Here is a 25,701-nt window from a genome sequence, read left to right on the forward strand (position 1 = left end):
TGTGATCATGGCTCACGGCCGGGGGTCCAGGGGCAACACCTTGGCGGGGGTCAAGGGTGGTGAAGCCCCCCCCGAAGCTATAGGGTTTTATACCTCTAAAATGTTATTGGCAAGCCCTATTTTAATCAATTTTGAGTGGTTTTACATGCATTGAAACCAAGAATAACAGACAAAAAAATGACTGGCTCTGGATTATTTATTGAAAGATTTTTTTTTTCTTATACTCTGTGCTGTGCTGTGTCTGCTCTCTGAGCTCAGTCACAGTGCTACCCTGCTCTACTCAGCTGGCATGTGGGAGAGGCGAGGGTGAGAGCAGCCAGCCGTTTCAGCAGAAACACAGACATGGCTGTATCGACTCACACAATCCATGAATTACGCCTGTATCAGAAGCCAATACCGATATTTGATCAGATCAGCCCCAACCCTATATTTAAGAGTGTGTATTTCAGTAAACGCAATACTCTGGGTTGCATGACTGTGTGGGAGTTGTGTCGCCGTTCTGCTACAACTTCTGGTAATTACGACCGACACACAACTCTGCAAAAAATATGCCAGAACAGAGCTTTCCTGAGGAAACTGCGATGCTGACAGACGGCAAATTCCGTGAAGGAGAACATGCAGAGGTGAACAAAGATGACAGAGACACTGACAGCACCACAGTCAAAGTGAAACTGGCTGAAAATAAGTTACCTCCTAACTGAATGACAGCAGTCAGCGAATACCTGAGAAAACAGTTCAGTGACTGTGTTTAAACTAAAGGCAGAGTTCAACAGTTGAAGATGCCCTGGAGTAGAAGACAAATCTGGAGGATCACGTTTTAGATTTGGAAACCAGATCCGTCACAGAATGGTTTTCATTAGAGCCCTGGATCAGCCGTTCTGAAGCCCAAAATTTTCTGCTCAGGGTGTTGTCAGGTTGGCAGCGCTGCCAACTCACAGCCAGCCCATATATGGATAATGGAGGTGGCACGAAAGTGAATGATCTGGGAGGGAAGAATGAAGGCTGAACATGCTCCTCCCACCTTTGTGTTACTGACAGGTTTGCTTTGGTGTGGGCATTAAAAATTATGAGCCCACTTATTTTCTCAGCAATTGTGGGTTAACTTGTCATAACAGATTAAGCTACCGTTGGCTGCAAAAAGTATTAATGGCGTTAGCGTCTAAAATTAAATTGTAATAATGTCAATTTCAATTCAATTTATTTCATTTATATAGCGCCAAATCACAACGAAGCTGCCTCAAGGCACTTCACACAAGTAAGGTCTAACCTTACCAACCACCAGAGCAAGAACACAGGTGACAGTGGTAAGGAAAAACTCCCTCTGATAATTTGAGGAAGAAACCTCAAGCAGAACAGACTCAAAGGGGCGACCCGCTGCTTGGGCCATGCTGCTGACACAACTGACAAAACAAATATACAGTAAAATTTGGGAGTCCATGCTGGTGTCCAGGATGGGAGGCCTGCAGAAGAAGACACCCACTCCCATCTCTGGATGGAGTCGCACCTCAAATAGAGAGAAATAAAGAACAGACAACAGAAAGACAATAAATACAGTATAATTTGTCAGCATTAAGCAACAAGAAAAACAGAAGAAACTAGAAGCACTCAGAGAGTGCAAACCTCCGCCAAGGCCATGGGGTCACTGACGCCATAACATCTACACGCCGTGGAATCATTGAACCTAAAAAAGTGTAACAATGATGGTTGCTCAGTAGTAAAAAAAAGTTTCATCTGCTGTGACTGGATAGCATGTATCCTTAGCGCTTGGCATCACAGTTTATTGCAACTTGCACCTTTCCCAGAAGCTACTGTCATCTGAGCACTGATATTCATACTGCATGTGCTTATAGACAAAAACAAATAAGAGACAAAATTCAATTTATTATTCAACTAAACTGCAAATATATGAATTTTTTAACATTTATGAAAAACACTTCTCTAAACAAGACCATAGGGTCACTGACCCTAAAGAGATTCCCTCCTTGGCACAGTGATCTATTTCTTTTTGTCTGTTTCTCTAAAATTGTATATAATAATCATTAGATTATTAATATATAAACAAAAATAAATTTAAGAAATATTACAATTTGAAAACAAATGCACCCGAACGTGATGACAGCTGCTGCTTAATGAACATTGAAAATTCCATAGACATGCTAACGTGTTAGCATTGGGATCCGGATCGTGATCCGGATCACCACTAAAATTTAATCACTAGTTCCTCTTGTCATTTCCAAACACTCCACAAAATTTCATCACAATCCATTCAAAACATTTTGAGTTATCCTGTTGACAGACAAACAAAAAAACAAACCCGACCGAAAAAATAACCTCCTTGGCGGAGGTAATCATGGCGTACAGACGTTTTAACTGATCCTTGGGGAAAAGTAACCGCATGACAAACCATATTTGTGATGGTATGTCCCTGTCCTTGTCCTAGACTTGTCTTAGACTGGGCTGCCTGCAGTCCAAACCTGTCGCCCATTGAAAATGTGTGGTGCATTATGAAGCGCAAAATACGACAACGGAGACCCCGGACTGTTGAACAACTGAAGTCGCACATCAAACAAGAATGGGAAAGAATTCAACCTACAAAGCTTCAACAATTAGTGTCCTCAATTCCCAAAACACTTATTGAGTGTTAGTGTGTAAACATACCATTGTCCCAGCTTTTTTGAAATGTGTTGCAGGCATCCATTTCAAAATGAGCAAATATTTGCACAAAAACAATAAACAGTATCAGTTTGAACATTAAATATCTCGTCTTTGTGGTGTATTCAACTGAATATAGGTTGAAGAGGATTTGCAAATTCTGTTTTTACATTTTACACCACGCCCCAACTTCATTGAATTGGGTTGTAGTTGTAGTAAAGTTTAGATATTGACAGCGGTATTATTACACTGACTTACTGATGCAGTTGTAGTAAAGTTTAGATATCGGCAGTGGTATTATTACACTTACTTAATGATGTATATGTAGTAAAGTTTAGATATCAGCAGCTGTATTATTACACTTAATTACTGATGTGGTTGTAGTAAAGTTTAAATATCGGCAGCTCTATTATTACACTGACTTACTGATGTATATGTAGTAAAGTTTAGATATCGGCAGCTCTATTATTACACTGACTTACTGATGTATATGTAGTAAAGTTTAGATATCGGCAGCTGTATTATTACACTTACTGATGTGGTTGTAGTAAAGTTTACATATCAGCAGCATTATTATTACACTGACTTACTGATGTATATGTAGTAAAGTTTAGATATCGGCAGCTGTATTATTACACTTACTGATGTATATGTAGTAAAGTTTAGATATCGGCAGATGTATTATTACACTGACTTACTGATGTGGTTGTAGTAAAGTTTAGATATCGGCAGCTGTATTATTACACTTACTGATGTATATGTAGTAAAGTTTAGATATCGGCAGATGTATTATTACACTGACTTACTGATGTATATGTAGTAAAGTTTAGATATCGGCAGCTGTATTATTACACTTACTGATGTATATGTAGTAAAGTTTAGATATCGGCAGATGTATTATTACACTGACTTACTGATGTATATGTAGTAAAGTTTAGATATCGGCAGCTGTATTATTACACTGACTTACTGATGTGGTTGTAGTAAAGTTTACATATTGGCAGCATTATTATTACACTGACTTACTGATGTATATGTAGTAAAGTTTAGATATCGGCAGCTGTATTATTACACAGACTTACTGATGTATATGTAGTAAAGTTTAGATATCGGCAGCTGTATTATTACACAGACTTACTGATGTATATGTAGTAAAGTTTAGATATCGGCAGCTGTATTATTACACTGACTTACTGATGTATATGTAGTAAAGTTTAGATATCGGCAGCTGTATTATTACACTTACTGATGTATATGTAGTAAAGTTTAGATATCGGCAGCTGTATTATTACACTTACTTACTGATGTATATGTAGTAAAGTTTAGATATCGGCAGCTGTATTATTACACTTACTTACTGATGTATATGTAGTAAAGTTTAGATATCGGCAGCTGTATTATTACACTTACTTACTGATGTATATGTAGTAAAGTTTAGATATCGGCAGCTGTATTATTACACTTACTGATGTGGTTGTAGTAAAGTTTACATATCAGCAGCATTATTATTACACTGACTTACTGATGTATATGTAGTAAAGTTTAGATATCGGCAGCTGTATTATTACACTGACTTACTGATGTATATGTAGTAAAGTTTAGATATCGGCAGATGTATTATTACACTGACTTACTGATGTATATGTAGTAAAGTTTAGATATCGGCAGCTGTATTATTACACTTACTGATGTATATGTAGTAAAGTTTAGATATCGGCAGATGTATTATTACACTGACTTACTGATGTATATGTAGTAAAGTTTAGATATCAGCAGCTGTATTATTACACTGACTTACTGATTTATATGTAGTAAAGTTTAGATATCGGCAGATGTATTATTACACTGACTTACTGATGTATATGTAGTAAAGTTTAGATATCGGCAGCTGTACGTATTATTACACTTACTGATGTATATGTAGTAAAGTTTAGATATCGGCAGATGTATTATTACACTGACTTACTGATGTATATGTAGTAAAGTTTAGATATCGGCAGCTGTATTATTACACTTACTGATGTATATGTAGTAAAGTTTAGATATCGGCAGCTGTATTATTACACTGACTTACTGATGTATATGTAGTAAAGTTTAGATATCGGCAGCTGTATTATTACACTGACTTACTGATGTATATGTAGTAAAGTTTAGATATCGGCAGCTGTATTATTACACTGACTTACTGATGTATATGTAGTAAAGTTTAGATATCGGCAGATGTATTATTACAATGACTTACTGATGTATATGTAGTAAAGTTTAGATATCGGCAGCTGTATTATTACACTTACTGATGTATATGTAGTAAAGTTTAGATATCGGCAGCTGTATTATTACACTTACTGATGTATATGTAGTAAAGTTTAGATATCGGCAGATGTATTATTACACTAACTTACTGATGTATATGTAGTAAAGTTTAGATATCGGCAGCTGTATTATTACACTTACTGATGTATATGTAGTAAAGTTTAGATATCGGCAGCTGTATTATTACACTTACTGATGTATATGTAGTAAAGTTTAGATATCGGCAGCTGTATTATTACACTTACTGATGTATATGTAGTAAAGTTTAGATATCGGCAGCTGTATTATTACACTTACTGATGTATATGTAGTAAAGTTTAGATATCGGCAGCTGTATTATTACACAGACTTACTCGTGTATTCGTAGTAAAGTTTCGCTAATATTGGTGAACTTTTAGTGAACTTTCATACCTTTCCTCGCTGTCTTTGCTCCTGACGATCAGCTGTAAGACTTTACTAAAAAGCTGCTCCATGTTCAAAAACACGTTAAACGCTGCAGTAAAGTTTCAAACTGAAGCTCTTTGATCTTGAAAACGCAGTTTGACGCAATAAAAACAAACTTCGCGCTTTTCAACCGCCAGCGACCGAAAAAAAAAAAAATAATAACCTCCTTGGCGGAGGTAATCATGGCGTACAGACGTTTTAACTGATCCTTGGGGAAAAGTAACCGCATGACAAACCATATTTGTGATGGTATGTCCCTGTCCTTGTCCTAGACTTGTCTTAGACTGGGCTGCCTGCAGTCCAAACCTGTCGCCCATTGAAAATGTGTGGTGCATTATGAAGCGCAAAATACGACAACGGAGACCCCGGACTGTTGAACAACTGAAGTCGCACATCAAGCAAGAATGGGAAAGAATTCAACCTACAAAGCTTCAACAATTAGTGTCCTCAATTCCCAAAACACTTATTGAGTGTTAGAAGGAAAAGTGATGTAACACAGTGGTAAACATACCACTGTCCCAGCTTTTTTGAAATGTGTTGCAGGCATCCATTTCAAAATGAGCAAATATTTGCACAAAAACAATAAACAGTATCAGTTTGAACATTAAATATCTCGTCTTTGTGGTGTATTCAACTGAATATAGGTTGAAGAGGATTTGCAAATTCTGTTTTTACATTTTACACAACGCCCCAACTTCATTGAATTGGGTTGTAGTTGTAGTAAAGTTTAGATATTGACAGCGGTATTATTACACTGACTTACTGATGCAGTTGTAGTAAAGTTTAGATATCGGCAGTGGTATTATTACACTTACTTAATGATGTATATGTAGTAAAGTTTAGATATCAGCAGCTGTATTATTACACTTAATTACTGATGTGGTTGTAGTAAAGTTTAAATATCGGCAGCTCTATTATTACACTGACTTACTGATGTATATGTAGTAAAGTTTAGATATCGGCAGCTCTATTATTACACTGACTTACTGATGTATATGTAGTAAAGTTTAGATATCGGCAGCTGTATTATTACACTTACTGATGTGGTTGTAGTAAAGTTTACATATCAGCAGCATTATTATTACACTGACTTACTGATGTATATGTAGTAAAGTTTAGATATCGGCAGCTGTATTATTACACTTACTGATGTATATGTAGTAAAGTTTAGATATCGGCAGATGTATTATTACACTGACTTACTGATGTGGTTGTAGTAAAGTTTAGATATCGGCAGCTGTATTATTACACTTACTGATGTATATGTAGTAAAGTTTAGATATCGGCAGATGTATTATTACACTGACTTACTGATGTATATGTAGTAAAGTTTAGATATCGGCAGCTGTATTATTACACTTACTGATGTATATGTAGTAAAGTTTAGATATCGGCAGATGTATTATTACACTGACTTACTGATGTATATGTAGTAAAGTTTAGATATCGGCAGCTGTATTATTACACTGACTTACTGATGTGGTTGTAGTAAAGTTTACATATCGGCAGCATTATTATTACACTGACTTACTGATGTATATGTAGTAAAGTTTAGATATCGGCAGCTGTATTATTACACAGACTTACTGATGTATATGTAGTAAAGTTTAGATATCGGCAGCTGTATTATTACACTGACTTACTGATGTATATGTAGTAAAGTTTAGATATCGGCAGCTGTATTATTACACTTACTTACTGATGTATATGTAGTAAAGTTTAGATATCGGCAGCTGTATTATTACACTTACTTACTGATGTATATGTAGTAAAGTTTAGATATCGGCAGCTGTATTATTACACTTACTTACTGATGTATATGTAGTAAAGTTTAGATATCGGCAGCTGTATTATTACACTTACTTACTGATGTATATGTAGTAAAGTTTAGATATCGGCAGCTGTATTATTACACTTACTGATGTGGTTGTAGTAAAGTTTACATATCAGCAGCATTATTATTACACTGACTTACTGATGTATATGTAGTAAAGTTTAGATATCGGCAGCTGTATTATTACACTGACTTACTGATGTATATGTAGTAAAGTTTAGATATCGGCAGCTGTATTATTACACTTACTGATGTGGTTGTAGTAAAGTTTACATATCAGCAGCATTATTATTACACTGACTTACTGATGTATATGTAGTAAAGTTTAGATATCGGCAGCTGTATTATTACACTGACTTACTGATGTATATGTAGTAAAGTTTAGATATCGGCAGATGTATTATTACACTGACTTACTGATGTATATGTAGTAAAGTTTAGATATCGGCAGCTGTATTATTACACTTACTGATGTATATGTAGTAAAGTTTAGATATCGGCAGATGTATTATTACACTGACTTACTGATGTATATGTAGTAAAGTTTAGATATCGGCAGCTGTATTATTACACTGACTTACTGATTTATATGTAGTAAAGTTTAGATATCGGCAGATGTATTATTACACTGACTTACTGATGTATATGTAGTAAAGTTTAGATATCGGCAGCTGTACGTATTTTTACACTTACTGATGTATATGTAGTAAAGTTTAGATATCGGCAGATGTATTATTACACTGACTTACTGATGTATATGTAGTAAAGTTTAGATATCGGCAGCTGTATTATTACACTTACTGATGTATATGTAGTAAAGTTTAGATATCGGCAGATGTATTATTACACTGACTTACTGATGTATATGTAGTAAAGTTTAGATATCGGCAGCTGTATTATTACACTGACTTACTGATGTATATGTAGTAAAGTTTAGATATCGGCAGATGTATTATTACACTGACTTACTGATGTATATGTAGTAAAGTTTAGATATCGGCAGCTGTATTATTACACTTACTGATGTATATGTAGTAAAGTTTAGATATCGGCAGCTGTATTATTACACTTACTGATGTATATGTAGTAAAGTTTAGATATCGGCAGATGTATTATTACACTGACTTACTGATGTATATGTAGTAAAGTTTAGATATCGGCAGCTGTATTATTACACTTACTGATGTATATGTAGTAAAGTTTAGATATCGGCAGCTGTATTATTACACTTACTGATGTATATGTAGTAAAGTTTAGATATCGGCAGCTGTATTATTACACTTACTGATGTATATGTAGTAAAGTTTAGATATCGGCAGCTGTATTATTACACAGACTTACTCGTGTATTCGTAGTAAAGTTTCGCTAATATTGGTGAACTTTTAGTGAACTTTCATACCTTTCCTCGCTGTCTTTGCTCCTGACGATCAGCTGTAAGACTTTACTAAAAAGCTGCTCCATGTTCAAAAACACGTTAAACGCTGCAGTAAAGTTTCAAACTGAAGCTCTTTGATCTTGAAAACGCAGTTTGACGCAATAAAAACAAACTTCGCGCTTTTCAACCGCCAGCGGTTTTAACCTGGAAACGGAAATGACGCCGCTCGCTGCTGTGAGTGACCGGTGAAACATCGCCCTCTGGCGGCCGGAGGTGCTGCGCTGTCAGTTAAGTTCCGGTAAAAGCGGTTGAACCAGCTGAGCCGTTAATGTACAACCCCTGGCAAAAATTATGGAATCACCGGCCTCGGAGGATGTTCATTCAGTTGTTTAATTTTGTAGAAAAAAAGCAGATCACAGACATGACACAAAACTAAAGTCATTTCAAATGGCAACTTTCTGGCTTTAAGAAACACTATAAGAAATCAGGAAAAAAAAATTGTGGCAGTCAGTAACGGTTACTTTTTTAGACCAAGCAGAGGGAAAAAAAAATATGGAATCACTCAGTTCTGAGGAAAAAATTATGGAATCATGAAAAACAAATGAACGCTCCAACACATCACTAGTATTTTGTTGCACCACCTCTGGCTTTTATAACAGCTTGCAGTCTCTGAGGCATGGACTTAATGAGTGACAAACAGTACTCTTCATCAATCTGGCTCCAACTTTCTCTGATTGCTGTTACCAGATCAACTTTGCAGGTTGGAGCCTTGTCATGGACCATTTTCTTCAACTTCCACCAAAAATTTTCAATTGGATTAAGATCTGGACTATTTGCAGGCCATGACATTGACCCCATGTGTCTTTTTGCAAGGAATTTTGCTCTATGGCAAGATGCATTATCATCTTGAAAAATGATTTCATCATCCCCAAACATCCGTTCAATTGATGGGATAAGAAAAGTGTCCAAAATATCAATGCAAACTTGTGCATTTATTGATGATGTAATGACAGCCATCTCCCCAGTGCCTTTACCTGACATGCAGCCCCATATCATCAATGACTGTGTAAATTTACATGTTCTCTTCAGGCAATCATCTTTATAAATCTCATTGGAACGGCACCAAACAAAAGTTCCAGAATCATCACCTTGCCCAATGCAGATTCGAGATTCATCACTGAATATGACTTTCATCCAGTCATCCACAGTCCATGATTGCTTTTTCCTTAGCCCATTGTAACCTTGTTTTTTTCTGTTTAGGTGTTAATGATGGCTTTGGTTTAGCTTTTCTGTATGTAAATCCCATTTCCTTTAGGCAGTTTCTTACAGTTTGGTCACAGACGTTGACTCCAGTTTCCTCCCATTCGTTCCTCATTTGTTTTGTTGTGCATTTTCGATTTTTGAGACATACGAGGTCTATTAGATAAGAAACCGACACTTTTATTTTTTTTTTTAACTATATGGATTTGAATGACGTGCGATTACACCAATCATGCTTGAACCCTCGTGCGCATGTGTGAGTTTTTTCACGCGTCAGTGACGTCATTTCCCTGTGGGCAGGCCTTGAGTGAGATGTGGTTCAGCCCTCTCGGCTGAATTCCTTTGTTTCACACGCTGCTCGAGACGGCGCGCGTTGCTTTATCAAAATTTTTTCTGGACCTGTGAGGAATATCCGAGTGGACACTATTCGAGAAATTAAGCTGGTTTTCGGTGAAAAGTTTAACAGCTGATGAGAGATTATGGGGTGTTTCTGTCGCTGTAAGGACTTCCCACGGAGCGGGACGTCGCGCAGCGCTTCCAGGCGCCGTCGTCAGCCTGTTTCGACCTGAAAACATCCTAATTTAAGGCTTAATTCACCCAGAACATCGTGAGAGAACAGAGAAGATTCAGAAGAGGCCGGCATGAGGACATTATGCGGACATTCTACTGTTTAAGAACATTTTTTAATGAAAGACGTGCGCGCAAAATCGCCGAGTCGTTTCCGTGACGACTCGGCGAATCTGTGTGCACCGCGACAGGAAAAACACCTCCGTGTTGAAAACCATTTGTAAAATTCAGGCGGCTTTTGATGGCTTTCAACAAGTGAGTAACTGAGAAATTGTTTAACAGCTTGGGCATGTTCCAACTTGCCCGTCAAGGTTTACAACTGAGGTGTTTTTCCTGTTGCGACCCCCCGCGGTCGGGTCCGGCCCGACATGCGACTCTGCCTGCACGTTTTCATTACAAAATGTCCGTTAACAATGGAATGTCCGAATAAACTCCTCATGCCGACTTCTTCTGAAAGTTCTCTGTTCTCTGACGACTTACTGGGTCAACAGAGCCTGAAATGTGGAAGTTTTCAACTTGAAACGGCAAGACGCTGCCGCCTCGAAGCGCAGATCGAAGTCAGGCACCGTGGGCCGTCCTTAAAGCGACACTACCAGACCAAAATCTCTCATCAGCCGTTAAAATTTTTACCGAAAACCAGCTAAATTTATCGAATGGTGTCCACTCAGTTGTGCCTTACAGTTTTGAAAAAATTTTGATCAAACAAAGCAGCAGTCTCTGAGCCATGAAAAAACTCTGAGGCGTGAAAAAACTCTCACATGCCCACGAGGGTTCAAGCATGTCTGATGTAATCACACGCGATTCAAATCCATATGGTTTTTGAAAAAAAATAATAAGGTCGGATACTTTTCTAACAGACCTCGTATTGCTTTAAGTTTTCTGTCTTGATGCTTTGATGTCTTCCTTGGTCTACCAGTATGTTTGCCTTTAACAACCTTCCCATGTTGTTTGTATTTGGTCCAGAGTTTAGACACAGCTGACTGTGAACAACAAACACCTTTTGCAACACTGCGTGATGATTTACCCTCTTTTAAGAGTTTGATAATCCTCTCCTTTGTTTCAATTGACATCTCTCATGTTGGAGCCATGATTCATGTCAGTCCACTTGGTGCAACAGCTCTCCAAGGTGTGATCATTCCTTTTTGGATGCAGACTAACGAGCAGATCTGATTTGATGCAGGTGTTAGTTTTGGGGATGAAAATGTACAGGGTGATTCCATAATTTATTCCTCAGAATTGAGTGAGTCCATATTTTTTTCCCTCTGCTTGGTCTAAAAAAGTAACCGTTACTGACTGCCACAATTATTTTTCCTGATTTCTTATAGTGTTTCTTAAAGCCAGAAACTTGCCATTTGAAATGACTTTAGTTTTGTGTCATGTCTGTAATCTGCTTTTTTTCTACAAAATTAAACAACTGAATGAACATCCTCCGAGGCCGGTGATTCCATAATTATTGCCAGGGGTTGTACAAATGAATGTTTATGAGCTCTGTGTTATGAATATTTCACAAGGTGAAAGATGGAAAGTGCCATTCAATTGCATTTTTTGTCACCACTCATAGTGGAGCAGCGCTAAGGATTTTCTTTCACTAAAACGGCTTAAATCCAGGCTTGTATTTCACATGTACCTTCTAACAATTTGTAGCTAAACTTTCAGGGCTTCTTTTTAAGAAACTCCCCTGCTGTACCACTTCATCATGAAGCTGTAGAATTGCTTATACAAAATGCAAAACATGCACTGTGCACAATTTCTCCAATCACAGCCACAGAAGCCTGTAACGACTTCCCACCTGGAAACTGAACATTCTTTGAATGTTCATTGAACGTTTGCAAACATGATGAATATCGGATGAACAAAGAATGAGGACAGGTAATGTTTGCATGCAAACATTCTACAAATGTTCATTTAATGTTCTGGTTCAACTGTTTACATATTTGTGAACATTTGTATAATGTTCATTGAATGTTCGAATGCTAACATTACCTGTCCTCATTCTTTGTTCATATGATGTTCATGCAATGTTCCTACTCAATATATCTACAATTTTTTGGTGATTTTTCCTATTGAGAACTAAAAATGACGTAAAACAAACTTTATAAATGTTTTAAAATCCAAAAGGTTTTACTCCAATAGTAACTTGCAATGTATTCATGGAATTCACATAAAATCAATAATGCAGAAACTTTTGAAATCACTTACAGATTTAATGATGGAATTCATCTTTACAGAATTAAACATCATGCTCAAAAATAAAAAAGCACATAAAATGAAAAATTTTCAACTTTACAAAAGATTTCTTACATGGCATACCACCGACACTACTCCAAAAGATATTCAGACAAAAGAATAAACCTTCAAGAAATAATAATGAAACCTAAAAAACATTAATCTATTGATCTACAACCAACTATACATTTTAGGAAAGCAAAAATAAATTCAGCTTACATCTACATACAGTTAATACTTTATATTTAAGAGCAAAACTGGACAGTTTAAAACAAACTCTCAAATTCCCTGAGAAAATTCCTTATATAAAGATTTTAATCACAGATTTGAAGACTCAGTATGACAGTCAGATACGACAATGCAACTTGCTGAACACACATTAAGAGCGAAACTGAACAGTTTAACACAAACACATTACAATCAATAAATTTCCTGAGGAAATTCACATGACAAAACACTAAGTTTTTAATCACATAGAAATATGACAGTCAGATATGACAATATAATTGAACACAATTTTTAAAGCAAAATTGAACAGTTTTAACACAAACACATTACAATAAAATTTCCTGAGGAAATTCATGATAAAAAAATATACAATAATAATAAAAAATGTATTAATTTAAATTAATGTGATCACCAGAGAAAAAGTTTCTCCAGAAGTAAAATAAAATTTTATCAAAAATATTCCATGTACAAGGCAAATTAAATGCTGCTGCTAATCTGCTCATAAGCTTTGATATTATGAAATATAAACACAATGCTAAAATACCCTCAGCCGTATGAGGATTGTCTTCATAATTACTTGATTGGTATCCCAGTGCAAAGTGTGTGTGTATATATATATATATATATATATATGCCCTTTATTGTGTTATCTGTGTATCTCTAATATATTCGCCTCTGTATGTTTATATTGGTGTTGTAGGATAAACTCAATGACATTTTAATGGCATCCATTGGAGATCATGCGTGTGCACATGCATGAGCTTCTGAAAAATGTGGAAGTTACCATCGACTGCATGATGTGTGCACACACTGATGTCTGCGAGATGTGTTATCAGGTTGTGAAAACAGCGTTTTCCGTTTTCGAAGTGTTTTTCAGTAGCTTTTACATAATATATGATAGACAAGTTAGATTTACACGGAAATTAATCTGTTTTGTAGCAGATTCTGCCATGTTGCATTAGCAGCCAGACAGACACTAGACGTCACGGTGCCTCTCTACTGTGACTGGGTGTCACACCCCCCCCAAAAAAGACAGATTTGCGAGATTGTTAGTTTCTCAAACCTGTAATCTGGGTCAGGAAGAAGTTCAGGATGGTCCGGTCTATACTTCTTCTGCTTGGATAGGACATCTTCGGATTATGGCACAATTGTAGAAATGATGATTGTGATATTTATTGCAGCCCCCATAACAACTAAATTTGTGGCACGTCCCTGGCAAGGCTGCCTTTGACGGTTCCTGACTTGCCCTGACTGCTGAAGCACTGCCAAAGATAAACGGGAGCCGTAGCGTACAAGCACCCCTGACAATGCTCGTTACCGTATTCTTCCCTTGTTCCATTCCAGGGGTGTATGCAGTCAAGGCATTGATTAGGGCATTCCTCTGGTGCCTGGTTCACTTGTCCTCACCATCAAGTCTGTCACTCTTGAGCTGCAAGTTGAACATTTCCATTGTTAGTCATAAGCAATAATATATACTTTCCTGTTCAGATACTGTATAATTTGAGCGGCATGGTCATAACTGGTATTCAACTCAACTCCTTATTGGACAGGCCCTATATTTTTTAACAACCTCTTTATTTGCTTGCAGAATTTTTCTCAGGTTAGTTATCAGCAAGGTATACCACACAGGTGAAAGCAGATCAGACAAAAATGATTAATCCTCTGTACCCAACGCTATTTGTGTAAAGGTTCTTTCACACCGCATGCTTGGAAGTGTCAGAGGCATCACAAATCGGTCTAAAAAGCATTATTTTCAATGAAACACGTAGCTTTTTACAGGCGTTAGAAGTGTCGTGTCAAAAGCTGAGCTAAACAGATGCTTCTATCAGGAGTGTGCGCATTCCTGTTTGTCAACAGAATGACGTTCAAAGTTCAACCCAATCCAACTTTTGGCGCTCTGAACTGTGACAAAGCTTCGCACTGTCCAATAGAAATGTGTTGGTTCCAAACATGGAAGACTCGTGGAAGAAACCACTGATCTCTACAAAACAGAAACGTGTCACAGGACTGCTCATTTATACAGAGCAGTTTTCTGAAGAAAAATCTTGCAAATGTTTTTTAACCCAAAAATTAATTTGATTGTGAAATCAAATTGCTATATTAAAGCTTTTTCTTGGTTCATTGACACATATACAACATGGCGATCATTCAGCTTTCCTCTGGGGGAAAAAGAAAAAAAAAAAAAAAATCAGAGTGAAAATCTCCGCCCCCCCTGCTGCATGCGTCGCATCAGGGCGTAAGAAGTCGTTGACACAACATGACTGACGACACATTGGGAGTTGTTGCCTGACGCTTATAAAGCATGCAATGTGAAAGGCCCTTTAGTTACTAGTTTCCATAAATACAGAAGAGGATCTAACAAACAGAAAACATTAACTCACTTCTTTGAGTGACTTTACTGGAAGGCCCATTACTTCCAGGCACTGCTTGTAATTGGCTCAAGCACACACTTCTGGTTTAGCTGGCCAACCTTCGGATAATCGTGTCAGCAGCGTCCACATTGTTCTCTCTCCTGGTATGTCTGGGAACCGACACTTTCAGGGATGTAGTGCATCAACTTTGTCATTCAGCTGTTCGATACTGTGAATGATGTCATTCTGTTTCTCCTGGAACACAAAATGCATATAGATGCACATGTTACAACCTTAATACAGAAGTTCCCACTTTTTTATTAAATCCTATGCTTCACAAATGATTAAGCCAATGCTGTTGACCTTTCGTCATGAGCTTGCACAAATCTGTGAATGAACTGAGTGATGAAAGTGAGCTATGGAAAAAAAAAACTTGAAAGATCTTGAAAAGGCCCTGGCGGGGTCTGGTGGTTGTCCCCCAGAAAAATGTGAAATCTCAAATGCATTCTGGTGCTTACTCAGGTCTATTCCAAAAGAACCTCAAAAAATTAATTTTTTTGTTGGCACAGGTCAGTTTTTCCACCCCAGATAAGGTGGTAAACCTCAAGTCCTTCTGTTTTAAGTGTATGGTACCATAGACAGTATGCACACACTATGCAAATGAAACATTATGCAAGGGACACAGAATTTTTTTATATAAGAAATTCTGAAACTTTATATCAGCAATAAATAAATATGTTTATTGAGTAACAGGGCCTGTAAATTATTTCTTTAAGGAAGGAAAGTTAGCATATACAACTTAATTACTGACAGATTTTACTCTATTTTCAAATTATATCCCAAATAGAACAGAGTATTTCTTGCCAGAAATGTTTGAATATTTTGCTTGCTGAACATGAATTTTAGAATCTACTGGAAAACAAGACACTATACAATCTTATTTAACCATTATAGTACAAACCTCGGGATAATCGGGCTGATGTGAATCAACTGCAGGCACACATTCAACCCACTGATCAGATGGAGGATTCACTGATTCAACAACTCTTATGGTAGCCGGCGTGGTTGCTGTTGGGAAGGAAACAAGCAATAATCCAAAATTATTATCACAAGCTTATCTTCATAAAGTCTCTTTCTGGGCACTGACATTACTTAAATTTCAAATGCGTCAACACCTAATAAAAGAGAGTATATATTTTAGTCATGTTTTAGTCAAAATATTAATTAGGCCTGTGCCTCTCTGTGGCTAAAGTTAGCTCTGTGCTAGTCAAAAATGTGTTGGTTTGGTTCCCATTACTCTATGGCTGGCATAATCAAGCTTCAAGCAAGTTTTGTTATTTCTGGCTAAAACGAATTTGTGCTCACATCAGGTTCCGTTACCTTCTTTTGATATTCACAGCGTCGATATCACGGCACAAAGGCTCAGCCATTTGAAGCTAGCTGCTACCTCATGGGTAGCTATGTGGTGGTTCTTTGAGGAATCCCAGTCGACGAGCGTCCAGCGTTAGTCTCCTCTTCTGCTCTCAGTGGTCTCTTAATCACAGTATAGAAACTGAACAAGCAAATTAACTTGTGGAACACAAACTTCTATTTGCTAAAACAGAACTGAGTTGAGTGCTTCAACTCAGCTAAGTCTTCTTCTTCTGCTCTGTTAAACAGCGGGTTTTAACCCAACTCGATGCACTACTCCCACCAACTGGTGCGTGAGCGGCACTGCAAGCAACTGTGAAGCAGCAAGCATATTGTTAAAATAATTTAATAGTAAATACATCTATGTACACAAACTACTTTAAATAAAATGAATTCATTTGAATTGTATCCTCTGATAATGTTGGTCAAACATGTTTTAAAATAAAGCACTATAGTGTTTCAGATGTTCTGACCCAATTATTACAGTAGTTTTGTGAGACAGCATTTCTCTGAGCTGATAAACCTGCTCTGGCTTTACCTTTAACCACGAAGGAACCAAACACTTATGCTAGAAATTTGTTAACTTAATTGGCAATACTTGAATGTATAATGTGATTACAGGAAATTATACACAATGATCACTGATGCTTTTTTTATTTTTATTTTTTACCAGAATGAGTATGTTGCATTTTACATACAGAAATTATTGTATCCAGGTCTTACAATTATATTGTGTACAATGTACATGTTTTACCCTGGATAATTATAATATCATGCCTCACTGCAAACATGAATTAAGCAGCTGATATTAAAGGAATCAGAAAGCAAGAAATATGTTGTAACAATTATGTGGTAACAATTCCCACCAAACACTGTTCGACTGTGACATGAAGTCATCCTCAAATGAGGCCTGAGTGAAACACTAAACCCTGGACAAATGTTCATTCTGGAAATGTGAAATCGAGTTGATTTCTGCCACTGTAACGTGTGTGACTGTTATATTCATCTCATGTTCAGCATGTTTGTTTAAAAACATGTTTGAACTGCAAGTTGTGAAGTGACCAGTAAAAAATATTATTTGTCTGTGAGATGTTTTATTTAAATGTCAATGCTTCCTGCTCATGCATGCTGAAAACATTTTGTAAATCAATTTTTTAATAACTTTAATTTATTTTTCCTTATTTACAAAAATGCTAAAGATAGGCTTTTTTAAAATTTGGCAAAATGTATGTAACTCAGGTCTGTGGAACGTCTGGATAATAAGATGCCATTGCAATCTGTTTCCATAAAAAACATATTTTGGTAGCTGACAATCACAGTCTGTAGTGATGTAAATTATTTTGCAAAAATTAATATTCCAATTAACAGAGTGCATGTTTATGCAAGTTGCACAAAGACATGTTTCGGAGTTAGCTCTGTCAGTTTATTACAGTAATCTTGAAATTATACAGTATATTCAGTAGGCCTGAATAAATCATAAATCGACAAATTCTTGGTTACCATGGTAGAGTGCTTAAATTATTTCCTATTGTTCATTCTACCTATGTTTGCACACATAATTTAAATGGAGTCCAACATTAACTTTCTGTATGCCGTAAATGATATTTAATGTTTTCCTATAATGTGAAATTTTACACACACACACACACATATATATATATATATATATATATATATATATATATATATATATATATATATATATATATATATATACACACACACACTTTTATTTAGAGGCAAGCTTTACACATACAACATGAACATTATGTGAATGTTGAACATTAAGCATACATTCTATGAACATTTGATTGATTTTTGCAAATGTTTCCTTACGTTTGTCTAATGTTTGCTTCCATGCAAACATTAGACAAACATCACAAACATTATATGAATGTTCGCAAACTTGCTGAACAGTAAATGAACATTCTATGAACGTTCAGTTGATGTTCGCAAATTTTCACCTCCATGCAAACATTAGACAAACATCACAAACATTACATGAACATTCACAAACTTGCTGAACAGTAAACAAACATTCTATGAACATTTGTTTGATGTTTGCAAATGTTCGCTTCTGGGTGGGTTCTGGGTTATCTGGATGTCTTGGTGGCTTTCCTCACTTCAGTTTTTGAGAACTGTCTACTAAACACAGATTTACCATAGAGTGTCACACTGCTCAGTGGCAGCATCACCATCAGAGAGCCTCGTCCACAATGACCACAAAAGACTCTGAGCTGTCATTGATGTTAAAGGGGGCAACACATGGTGTTAAGAACGGTGGGATGGAAACTTTGATCAGGGTAATTTGGGTCGTTTCTGTTGTCAATATAATTTAAAAAGAGGAAACAGTTTGTTGACAATAAATGGCTTCACCCAAATACTAACCATGAGAACAAAAGGTTTTTGTGTGATTATTCATATTCTCTGAAACATGGCCACCCCCCCCCCCCCCCCCCCCGCAGATTTAAAACTTAAAAAAACTATTACCTGTAAAAGGGCCCTAATCCATTGCCAAATGGGCCAGAACTACCTATAGGCAAAATTTATAACACACTACAACAGTTAAAAATGACATAATTAAATAATTTAATAAATTCATATATGTCAGTTAAAAAAAAAAATCCATAATAGGCATGATAATAAAGAATAAACCTAAGCCACTGCACAGTACCACAGCATCAAACAAACAAAACTCACAAGTTTTTGTGTGATCATTCATATTCTCTGAAACATGGCCACATGGTCAAAGACGGATAAAATGTGCTGTTATTTCAGTCTAATTTGACGTTGTGGCACATTAAGGTATGACTCCAAAAACTCACAATGCAAGTATGAATTGATGACATTAAAGTGGATTTTATGGTGCTGGATTCTTGTGTGTGTGGGGATCAGTCGACTACCAGATACTGTTTGGCAAAAAGTCACAAAGTATCATCTAATTTAGTGGTAAAATGGAACCTCATTTATGGTGTTATTATACAAACTTCATTCACAGGTTCTAAGATTTGTATATTTTACAATAGTTTGGCAATAAGAATTTATAATTAAGGCGTTATTTAAATGTAGCCTCTAAACTGATGTAGAAATGTGTTTATTGGCATGTGTGTAACACTTGAGGTCCAGTGGCACAAAAAACTGCTGTCAAAGCAACTCTAACATACTGTAAGAGCAGTGAGGTAGTCAGTTCTTGAGTAGATTACCTCAACAGTAGTCAGTCAATGATTTCAAGCTATTGTTGGTATGAACACTTCATGTAGTGGTGCCATACAGAACAGATATGCTTATCCTTTTCAGGACAAGTGAAAAGGTGAGTCAAAAAGCACCTCAAACCAGGAGAAAGGCATCTTGTTAACTCAGTCGGTTGTAAAGGGAAAGAACTTCCTCCTGAAGAGCTGCCAACTGCCAGAGATCTCCTCAGACATGGCTTGTACCTCAGAGACATGAGCCCAGAGAAGCTGTCCCGAGTCAGCTGATCAACCAGGATCTCCGTGCACAGTGGTCAAAGGCTAACACTCTGTTCAGGGGACCTGTGATCAATAGCACCTCCTGTATCAAGACTAAGCTTAGGACCCTTTGGGAAGATGCTACAAAAGTATCCAAAAGAAATGTTAAGGTGGGCTTCAAAGATGGATTCATGGTCAAACTGGACAAACTTTGATATCCTGACCTGCCAGTGCTCAGTAAAGAGCTTGTGGATTGATTTATTACAGTGTGTGTACATATGTCGACTGTGAGAGACATAATCTAAAAAAAAAAAAAAAAATTCTGGAAATCACAATGTTCGATTTTTTAATAATTTATTTGTATGTCACTGCTGCAAATAAGTATTTGAACACCTGTGAAAATCAATGTTAATATTTGGTACAGTAGCCTTTGTTTGCAATTACAGAGGTCAAATATTTCCTGTAGTTCTTGACCAAGTTTTCACACACTGCAGCAGGGATTTTGGTCCACTCCTCCATACAGATCTTCTCCAAATCTTTCAGGTTTGGAGTTTCAGCTCCCTCCAAAGATTTTCCATTGAGTACATGTCTGGAGACTGGCCAGGCCACTACAGGACCTTGAAATGCTTCTTACGGAGCCCCTCCTTATATGCCCTTGCTGTGTGTTTGGGGTCATTGTCATGCTGGAAGACCCAAAAGCAAAAAAAGAAAGAGACCCGCACAGCCAGTCAGCTCCCAAGCAAACCTTTAATGCAGCACCAAAAAAATGTGACATTTCGGGCCTCGCCCTTCCTCAGACATAATTATCATGTCAGGATGCACCTGTATATAAACACACAATGATTAGCAACATGTGTTGCCAATCATTCTTACCCTCTGCACACAATAAAACATGTTGGGAAAGTGTAGTGACACGGACCCACAACAGGGGGCGTAAATGAGCGGACAATAGATGAGCCAAAAATACAACACTTTACTGTTGTGAAAAACGCACAACTAGAATACAGACAAATGCAGAATTTGGATCACAATCAAACTGTATAAGGTGATGTGTGGGTAGGCTCTAGGATAGAAGACGTCTGTCCCGAGAAGAACCGGATCCCACACGATTTCCACTGCCACCGAACCTGAAAGATACTGGAGCCGCCAAGTCCTGAGTCCCCAGGTGGTCACCGTCTCCGACTGTCGTATCTGGTACTGCTGGCAGAAGAACAGATGTGATGAGTGTGTGACAATACACTCAGTAAACAGCAATTCGATATTCCAGGTGGGAAACAACACCTCCACCTTTAACACAGAACACAGGTAAGCAGAGCCAAAGAGCTACTTAGCGTTTTGGCGTGAGGGTGAAGAACGTCACTTTCACGGAACCACAAAACGCTGCACCCAGCAGACAGCAGCTACAGCAACTCCTGCAAACACTCAGAAAGGAATTACGTGCGTAACGGCACAGTCAAAACGGCTGAGAATTTACCTCGGCGATGAGGTGGAGATGTCGTCCGGCTTTTGTGTGCGTGGTGATTGGTGACAGCTGTCACCCCGGCTGTTCCTGTGAGGCGGCAGCGCCCTTTCGTGCCTGAAGCCCGCACTTCAGGCAGGGCGCCCTTTGGTAGTGGGCCAGCAGTACCTCCTCTTCAGCGGCCCACACAACAAAACAGGGTACATGCTGAATAAATGTTACACTTCAATCAATTAAAATATCTATTGCATATGAAAAAAAGACATCACTACGGTTGAAATCAAACAAATTACATGGCAAAAAACGCCGATTTAATACTTAAAAAATCTATTACCTGTAAAAGGGCCCTAATCCATTGCCAAATGGGCCAGAAGTACCTATAGGCAAAATTTATAACACACTACAACAGTTAAAAATGACATAATTAAATAATTTAATAAATTCATATATGTCAGTTAAAAAAACTCAATTAAATCCATAATAGGCATGATAATAAAGAATAAACCTAAGCCACTAACCAATCAATGCCTCTGCACAGTACCACAGCATCAAACAAACAAAACTCACAAGTTGAATCCCTTATACAATGTGAGCATCAGGTGTACACCATCCTAGACTGCTGTGGACAACTAATAATAAATAATAAAAAAAAATTACAAGCCAAAAGAAAAAGCAAACAGGTGCATCCAAATGGTGCGAACAACACTAGAATTGAATCAATATAAACAGACAACAGGGAAAGATCACAAAAACAACTGCATAAATATACATAATGACAAAGCTATGAAAAAGAATAAAAAAAAAAAAAAATCACATAAAAGGTCTGATGTCAAAGTCCTCATTAAGTCCTTTAGGATTGAGAGTGTCCAGTGTGTAGATCCAATAAGTTTCTCTTCTGAGTACATTTTAAATTGCTATATTGCTTCCATGATTAGCCCGTGTAGCTGTAGCCCCACGTCTGCTCCGCGAATTGAAGAAATCAGTGTTTCTTGGTCACTATGGATATAGAGTCCTTATATACAAATGTTCCGATTGAGAGTTGTCTCAGAGCTGTAGAATTTTTCTTAAATCAACGGACTGAATATACACTGAGTACTAAAAGCATTGTAGATTTGATGGAAATTGTGTTGACATCAAATTTTTTTATGTTTGACTCTGACTACTATTTACAGATTTCCGGGACGAGCATGGGGTCCAGGATGGCCTCTAGCTTTGCTTCTTTGTTTTGTGGCTTCTTTGAAAAAGTTGTTCTTTCTGGAACTGGTAATTCTTATTTACAACATATTGCACATTGGAAGAGGTATATTGATGACATATTTTTTGTTTGGAGCGATACTGAATCATCACTCAGGGATTTTCATAAATTTATCAATGATAATTACAATTTGAAATTTACCATTGAATGGCATAAAGATCAAATCAACTTCCTGGATATTTTCATTCATAAAAAAGACAATAGACTTGAGACTAGTCTGTATAGAAAGCCCACTGATTGCAATTCGTTTTTGCATGGTACATCATATCATCCGATTCATTTGAAGAAGAGTTTGCCTTATTCACAGTTTAACCGGATACGTCGGATCTGTAGTTCAAATTCTGATTATAATTTACAAGCTGAAGATTTGCAAAAACGTTTTGAACAGAGACAATATAATCCAGCGTGGATCATAGAAGCTCGAAAAAAATTTGATACCATGTCGCAAAATGACTGTCTTTATAGTAAGAACCAACATATTAAAACAGAACCTTCCAGATTGAACTGCATTGTTCAATATTCACCATTAGGTGGAGCATTTGAGAAGCTTATTAAGAAGCATTGGCACATCATTAAAACTGATCTTAAATTAAAAGACATCAAAGATTTTTCTTTGCCACCTTGCATCGTTTTTAAGAGGGCTCCTAATTTGGGCTCCATGCTCGTCCGTGCAAATTTATCGTCATGCTGTCAACCAGATTCTTCACAAGTATCACCACATGGGAACTATAGTTGTGGCCATTGTGCCCAATGTAATTTTACATATACAACTCAATCATTTTCACATCCCAGTACTGGCAAAATCTTTAAAATTCGTGGCGCTATTTCATGCAACACTGCCAATGTTATTTACATGTTAAAATGCCCTTGTGGCCTAGCCTATATTGGCAAGACAACAAGACCTCTTAAAATTAGAATATCGCACAGATCTAATATTCGGAATAAAGATAAGAAAAGTTCAGTGGCCACTCATTTCACACAGGCTCAACATAATGTAAGCACATTGAGATTTATTGGGATAGAACAAGTAAAATTGACGAACCGTGGTGGTGACATTAATCAAAATGTACTCAGAAGAGAAACTTATTGGATCTACACACTGGACACTCTCAATCCTAAAGGACTTAATGAGGACTTTGACATCAGACTTTTTTTGTGATTTTTTTTTTTTTGTGATTCTTTTTCGTAGCTTTGTCATTATGTATATTTATGCAGTTTTTGTGATCTTTCCCTGTTGTCTGTTTATATTGATTCAATTCTAGTATTGTGTTGTTCGCACCATTTGGATGCACCTGTTTGCTTTTTCTTTTGGCTTGTAATTTTTTTTTTTAATTATTATTAGTTGTCCACAGCAGTCTAGGATGGTGTACACCTGATGCTCACATTGTATAAGGGATTCAACTTGTGAGTTTTGTTTGTTTGATGCTGTGGTACTGTGCAGAGGCATTGATTGGTTAGTGGCTTAGGTTTATTCTTTATTATCATGCCTATTATGGATTTGAGTTTTTTTTAACTGACATATATGAATTTATTATTTAATTATGTCATTTTTAACTGTTGTAGTGTGTTATAAAATTTGCCTATAGGTAGTTCTGGCCCATTTGGCAATGGATTAGGGTCCTTTTACAGGTAATAGATTTTTCAAGTATTAAATCAGCATTTTTTGTCATGTAATTTATTGGATTTCAACCGTAGTGATATGTGTCTTTTTTCATATGCAATAGATATTTTAATTGATTGAAGTGTAACATTTATTCAGCATGTACCCTGTTTGATTGTGTGCAGAGGGTAAGAATGATTGGCAACACATGTTGCTAATCATTGTGTGTTTATATACAGGTGCATCCTGACATGATAATTATGTCTGAGGAAGGGCGAGGCCCGAAATGTCACATTTTTTTGGTGCTGCATTAAAGGTTTGCTTGGGAGCTGACTGGCTGTGCGGGTCTCTTTCTTTTTTGCTTTTGGGTCTTCCAGCATGACAATGACCCCAAACACACAGCAAGGGCATATAAGGAGGGGCTCCGTAAGAAGCATTTCAAGGTCCTGTAGTGGCCTGGCCAGTCTCCAGACATGTACTCAATGGAAAATCTTTGGAGGGAGCTGAAACTCAAAACCTGAAAGATTTGGAGAAGATCTGTATGGAGGAGTGGACCAAAATCCCTCCTGCAGTGTGTGAAAACATGGTCAAGAACTACAGGAAATGTTTGACCTCTGTAATTGCAAACAAAGGCTACTGTACCAAATATTAACATTGATTTTCACAGGTGTTCAAATACTTATTTGCAGAAGTGACATACAAATAAATTATTAAAAAATCGTACATTGTGATTTCCAGAATTTTTTTTTTTTTAGATTATGTCTCTCACAGTCGACATATGTACACACAGTGTAATAAATCAATCCACAAGCTCTTTACTGAGCACTGGCAGGTCAGGATATCAAAGTTTGTCCAGTTTGACCATGAATCCATCTTTGAAGCCCACCTTAACATTTCTTTTGGATACTTTTGTAGCATCTTCCCAAAGGGTCCTAAGCTTAGTCTTGATACAGGAGGTGCTATTGATCACAGGTACCCTGAACAGTGTGTTAGCCTTTGACCACTGTGCACGGAGATCCTGGTTGATCAGCTGACTCGGGACAGCTTCTCTGGGCTCATGTCTCTGAGGTACAAGCCATGTCTGAGGAGATCTCTGGCAGTTGGCAGCTCTTCAGGAGGAAGTTCTTTCCCTTTACAACCGACTGAGTTAACAAGATGCCTTTCTCCTGGTTTGAGGTGCTTTTTGACTCACCTTTTCACTTGTCCTGAAAAGGATAAGCATATCTGTTCTGTATGGCACCACTACATGAAGTGTTCATACCAACAACAGCTTGAAATCAT

At 37.2% G+C, this 25,701-nt stretch overlaps 1 protein-coding gene and 1 long non-coding RNA gene across 2 annotated transcripts in view; both read right to left on the reverse strand.

The window, feature by feature from the left end:
* sass6 (SAS-6 centriolar assembly protein) overlaps positions 1-5,529 on the reverse strand; it is a 50,718-nt gene extending 45,189 nt beyond the window's left edge. The window contains exon 1 of the mRNA XM_034180192.1: positions 5,377-5,529. Coding sequence (XP_034036083.1) covers positions 5,377-5,438 — 62 coding nt within the window. The 5' untranslated portion in view covers positions 5,439-5,529. The remainder of the gene's footprint in view (positions 1-5,376) is intronic.
* Positions 5,530-15,462: 9,933 nt separating this feature from the next.
* Positions 15,463-16,888, reverse strand: LOC117519566. The gene is made up of 3 exons (XR_004563349.1): positions 16,631-16,888; positions 16,212-16,318; positions 15,463-15,505 (listed from the first exon to the last, which is right to left on the reverse strand). It is a non-coding gene; the product is annotated as an uncharacterized LOC117519566 (long non-coding RNA).
* Between the last annotated feature and the right edge of the window lie 8,813 nt (positions 16,889-25,701).

The sequence above is a fragment of the Thalassophryne amazonica genome, chromosome 10 (assembly GCF_902500255.1).
Source record: "Thalassophryne amazonica chromosome 10, fThaAma1.1, whole genome shotgun sequence".
In the NCBI taxonomy this organism is placed as follows: Eukaryota; Metazoa; Chordata; class Actinopteri; order Batrachoidiformes; family Batrachoididae; genus Thalassophryne; species Thalassophryne amazonica.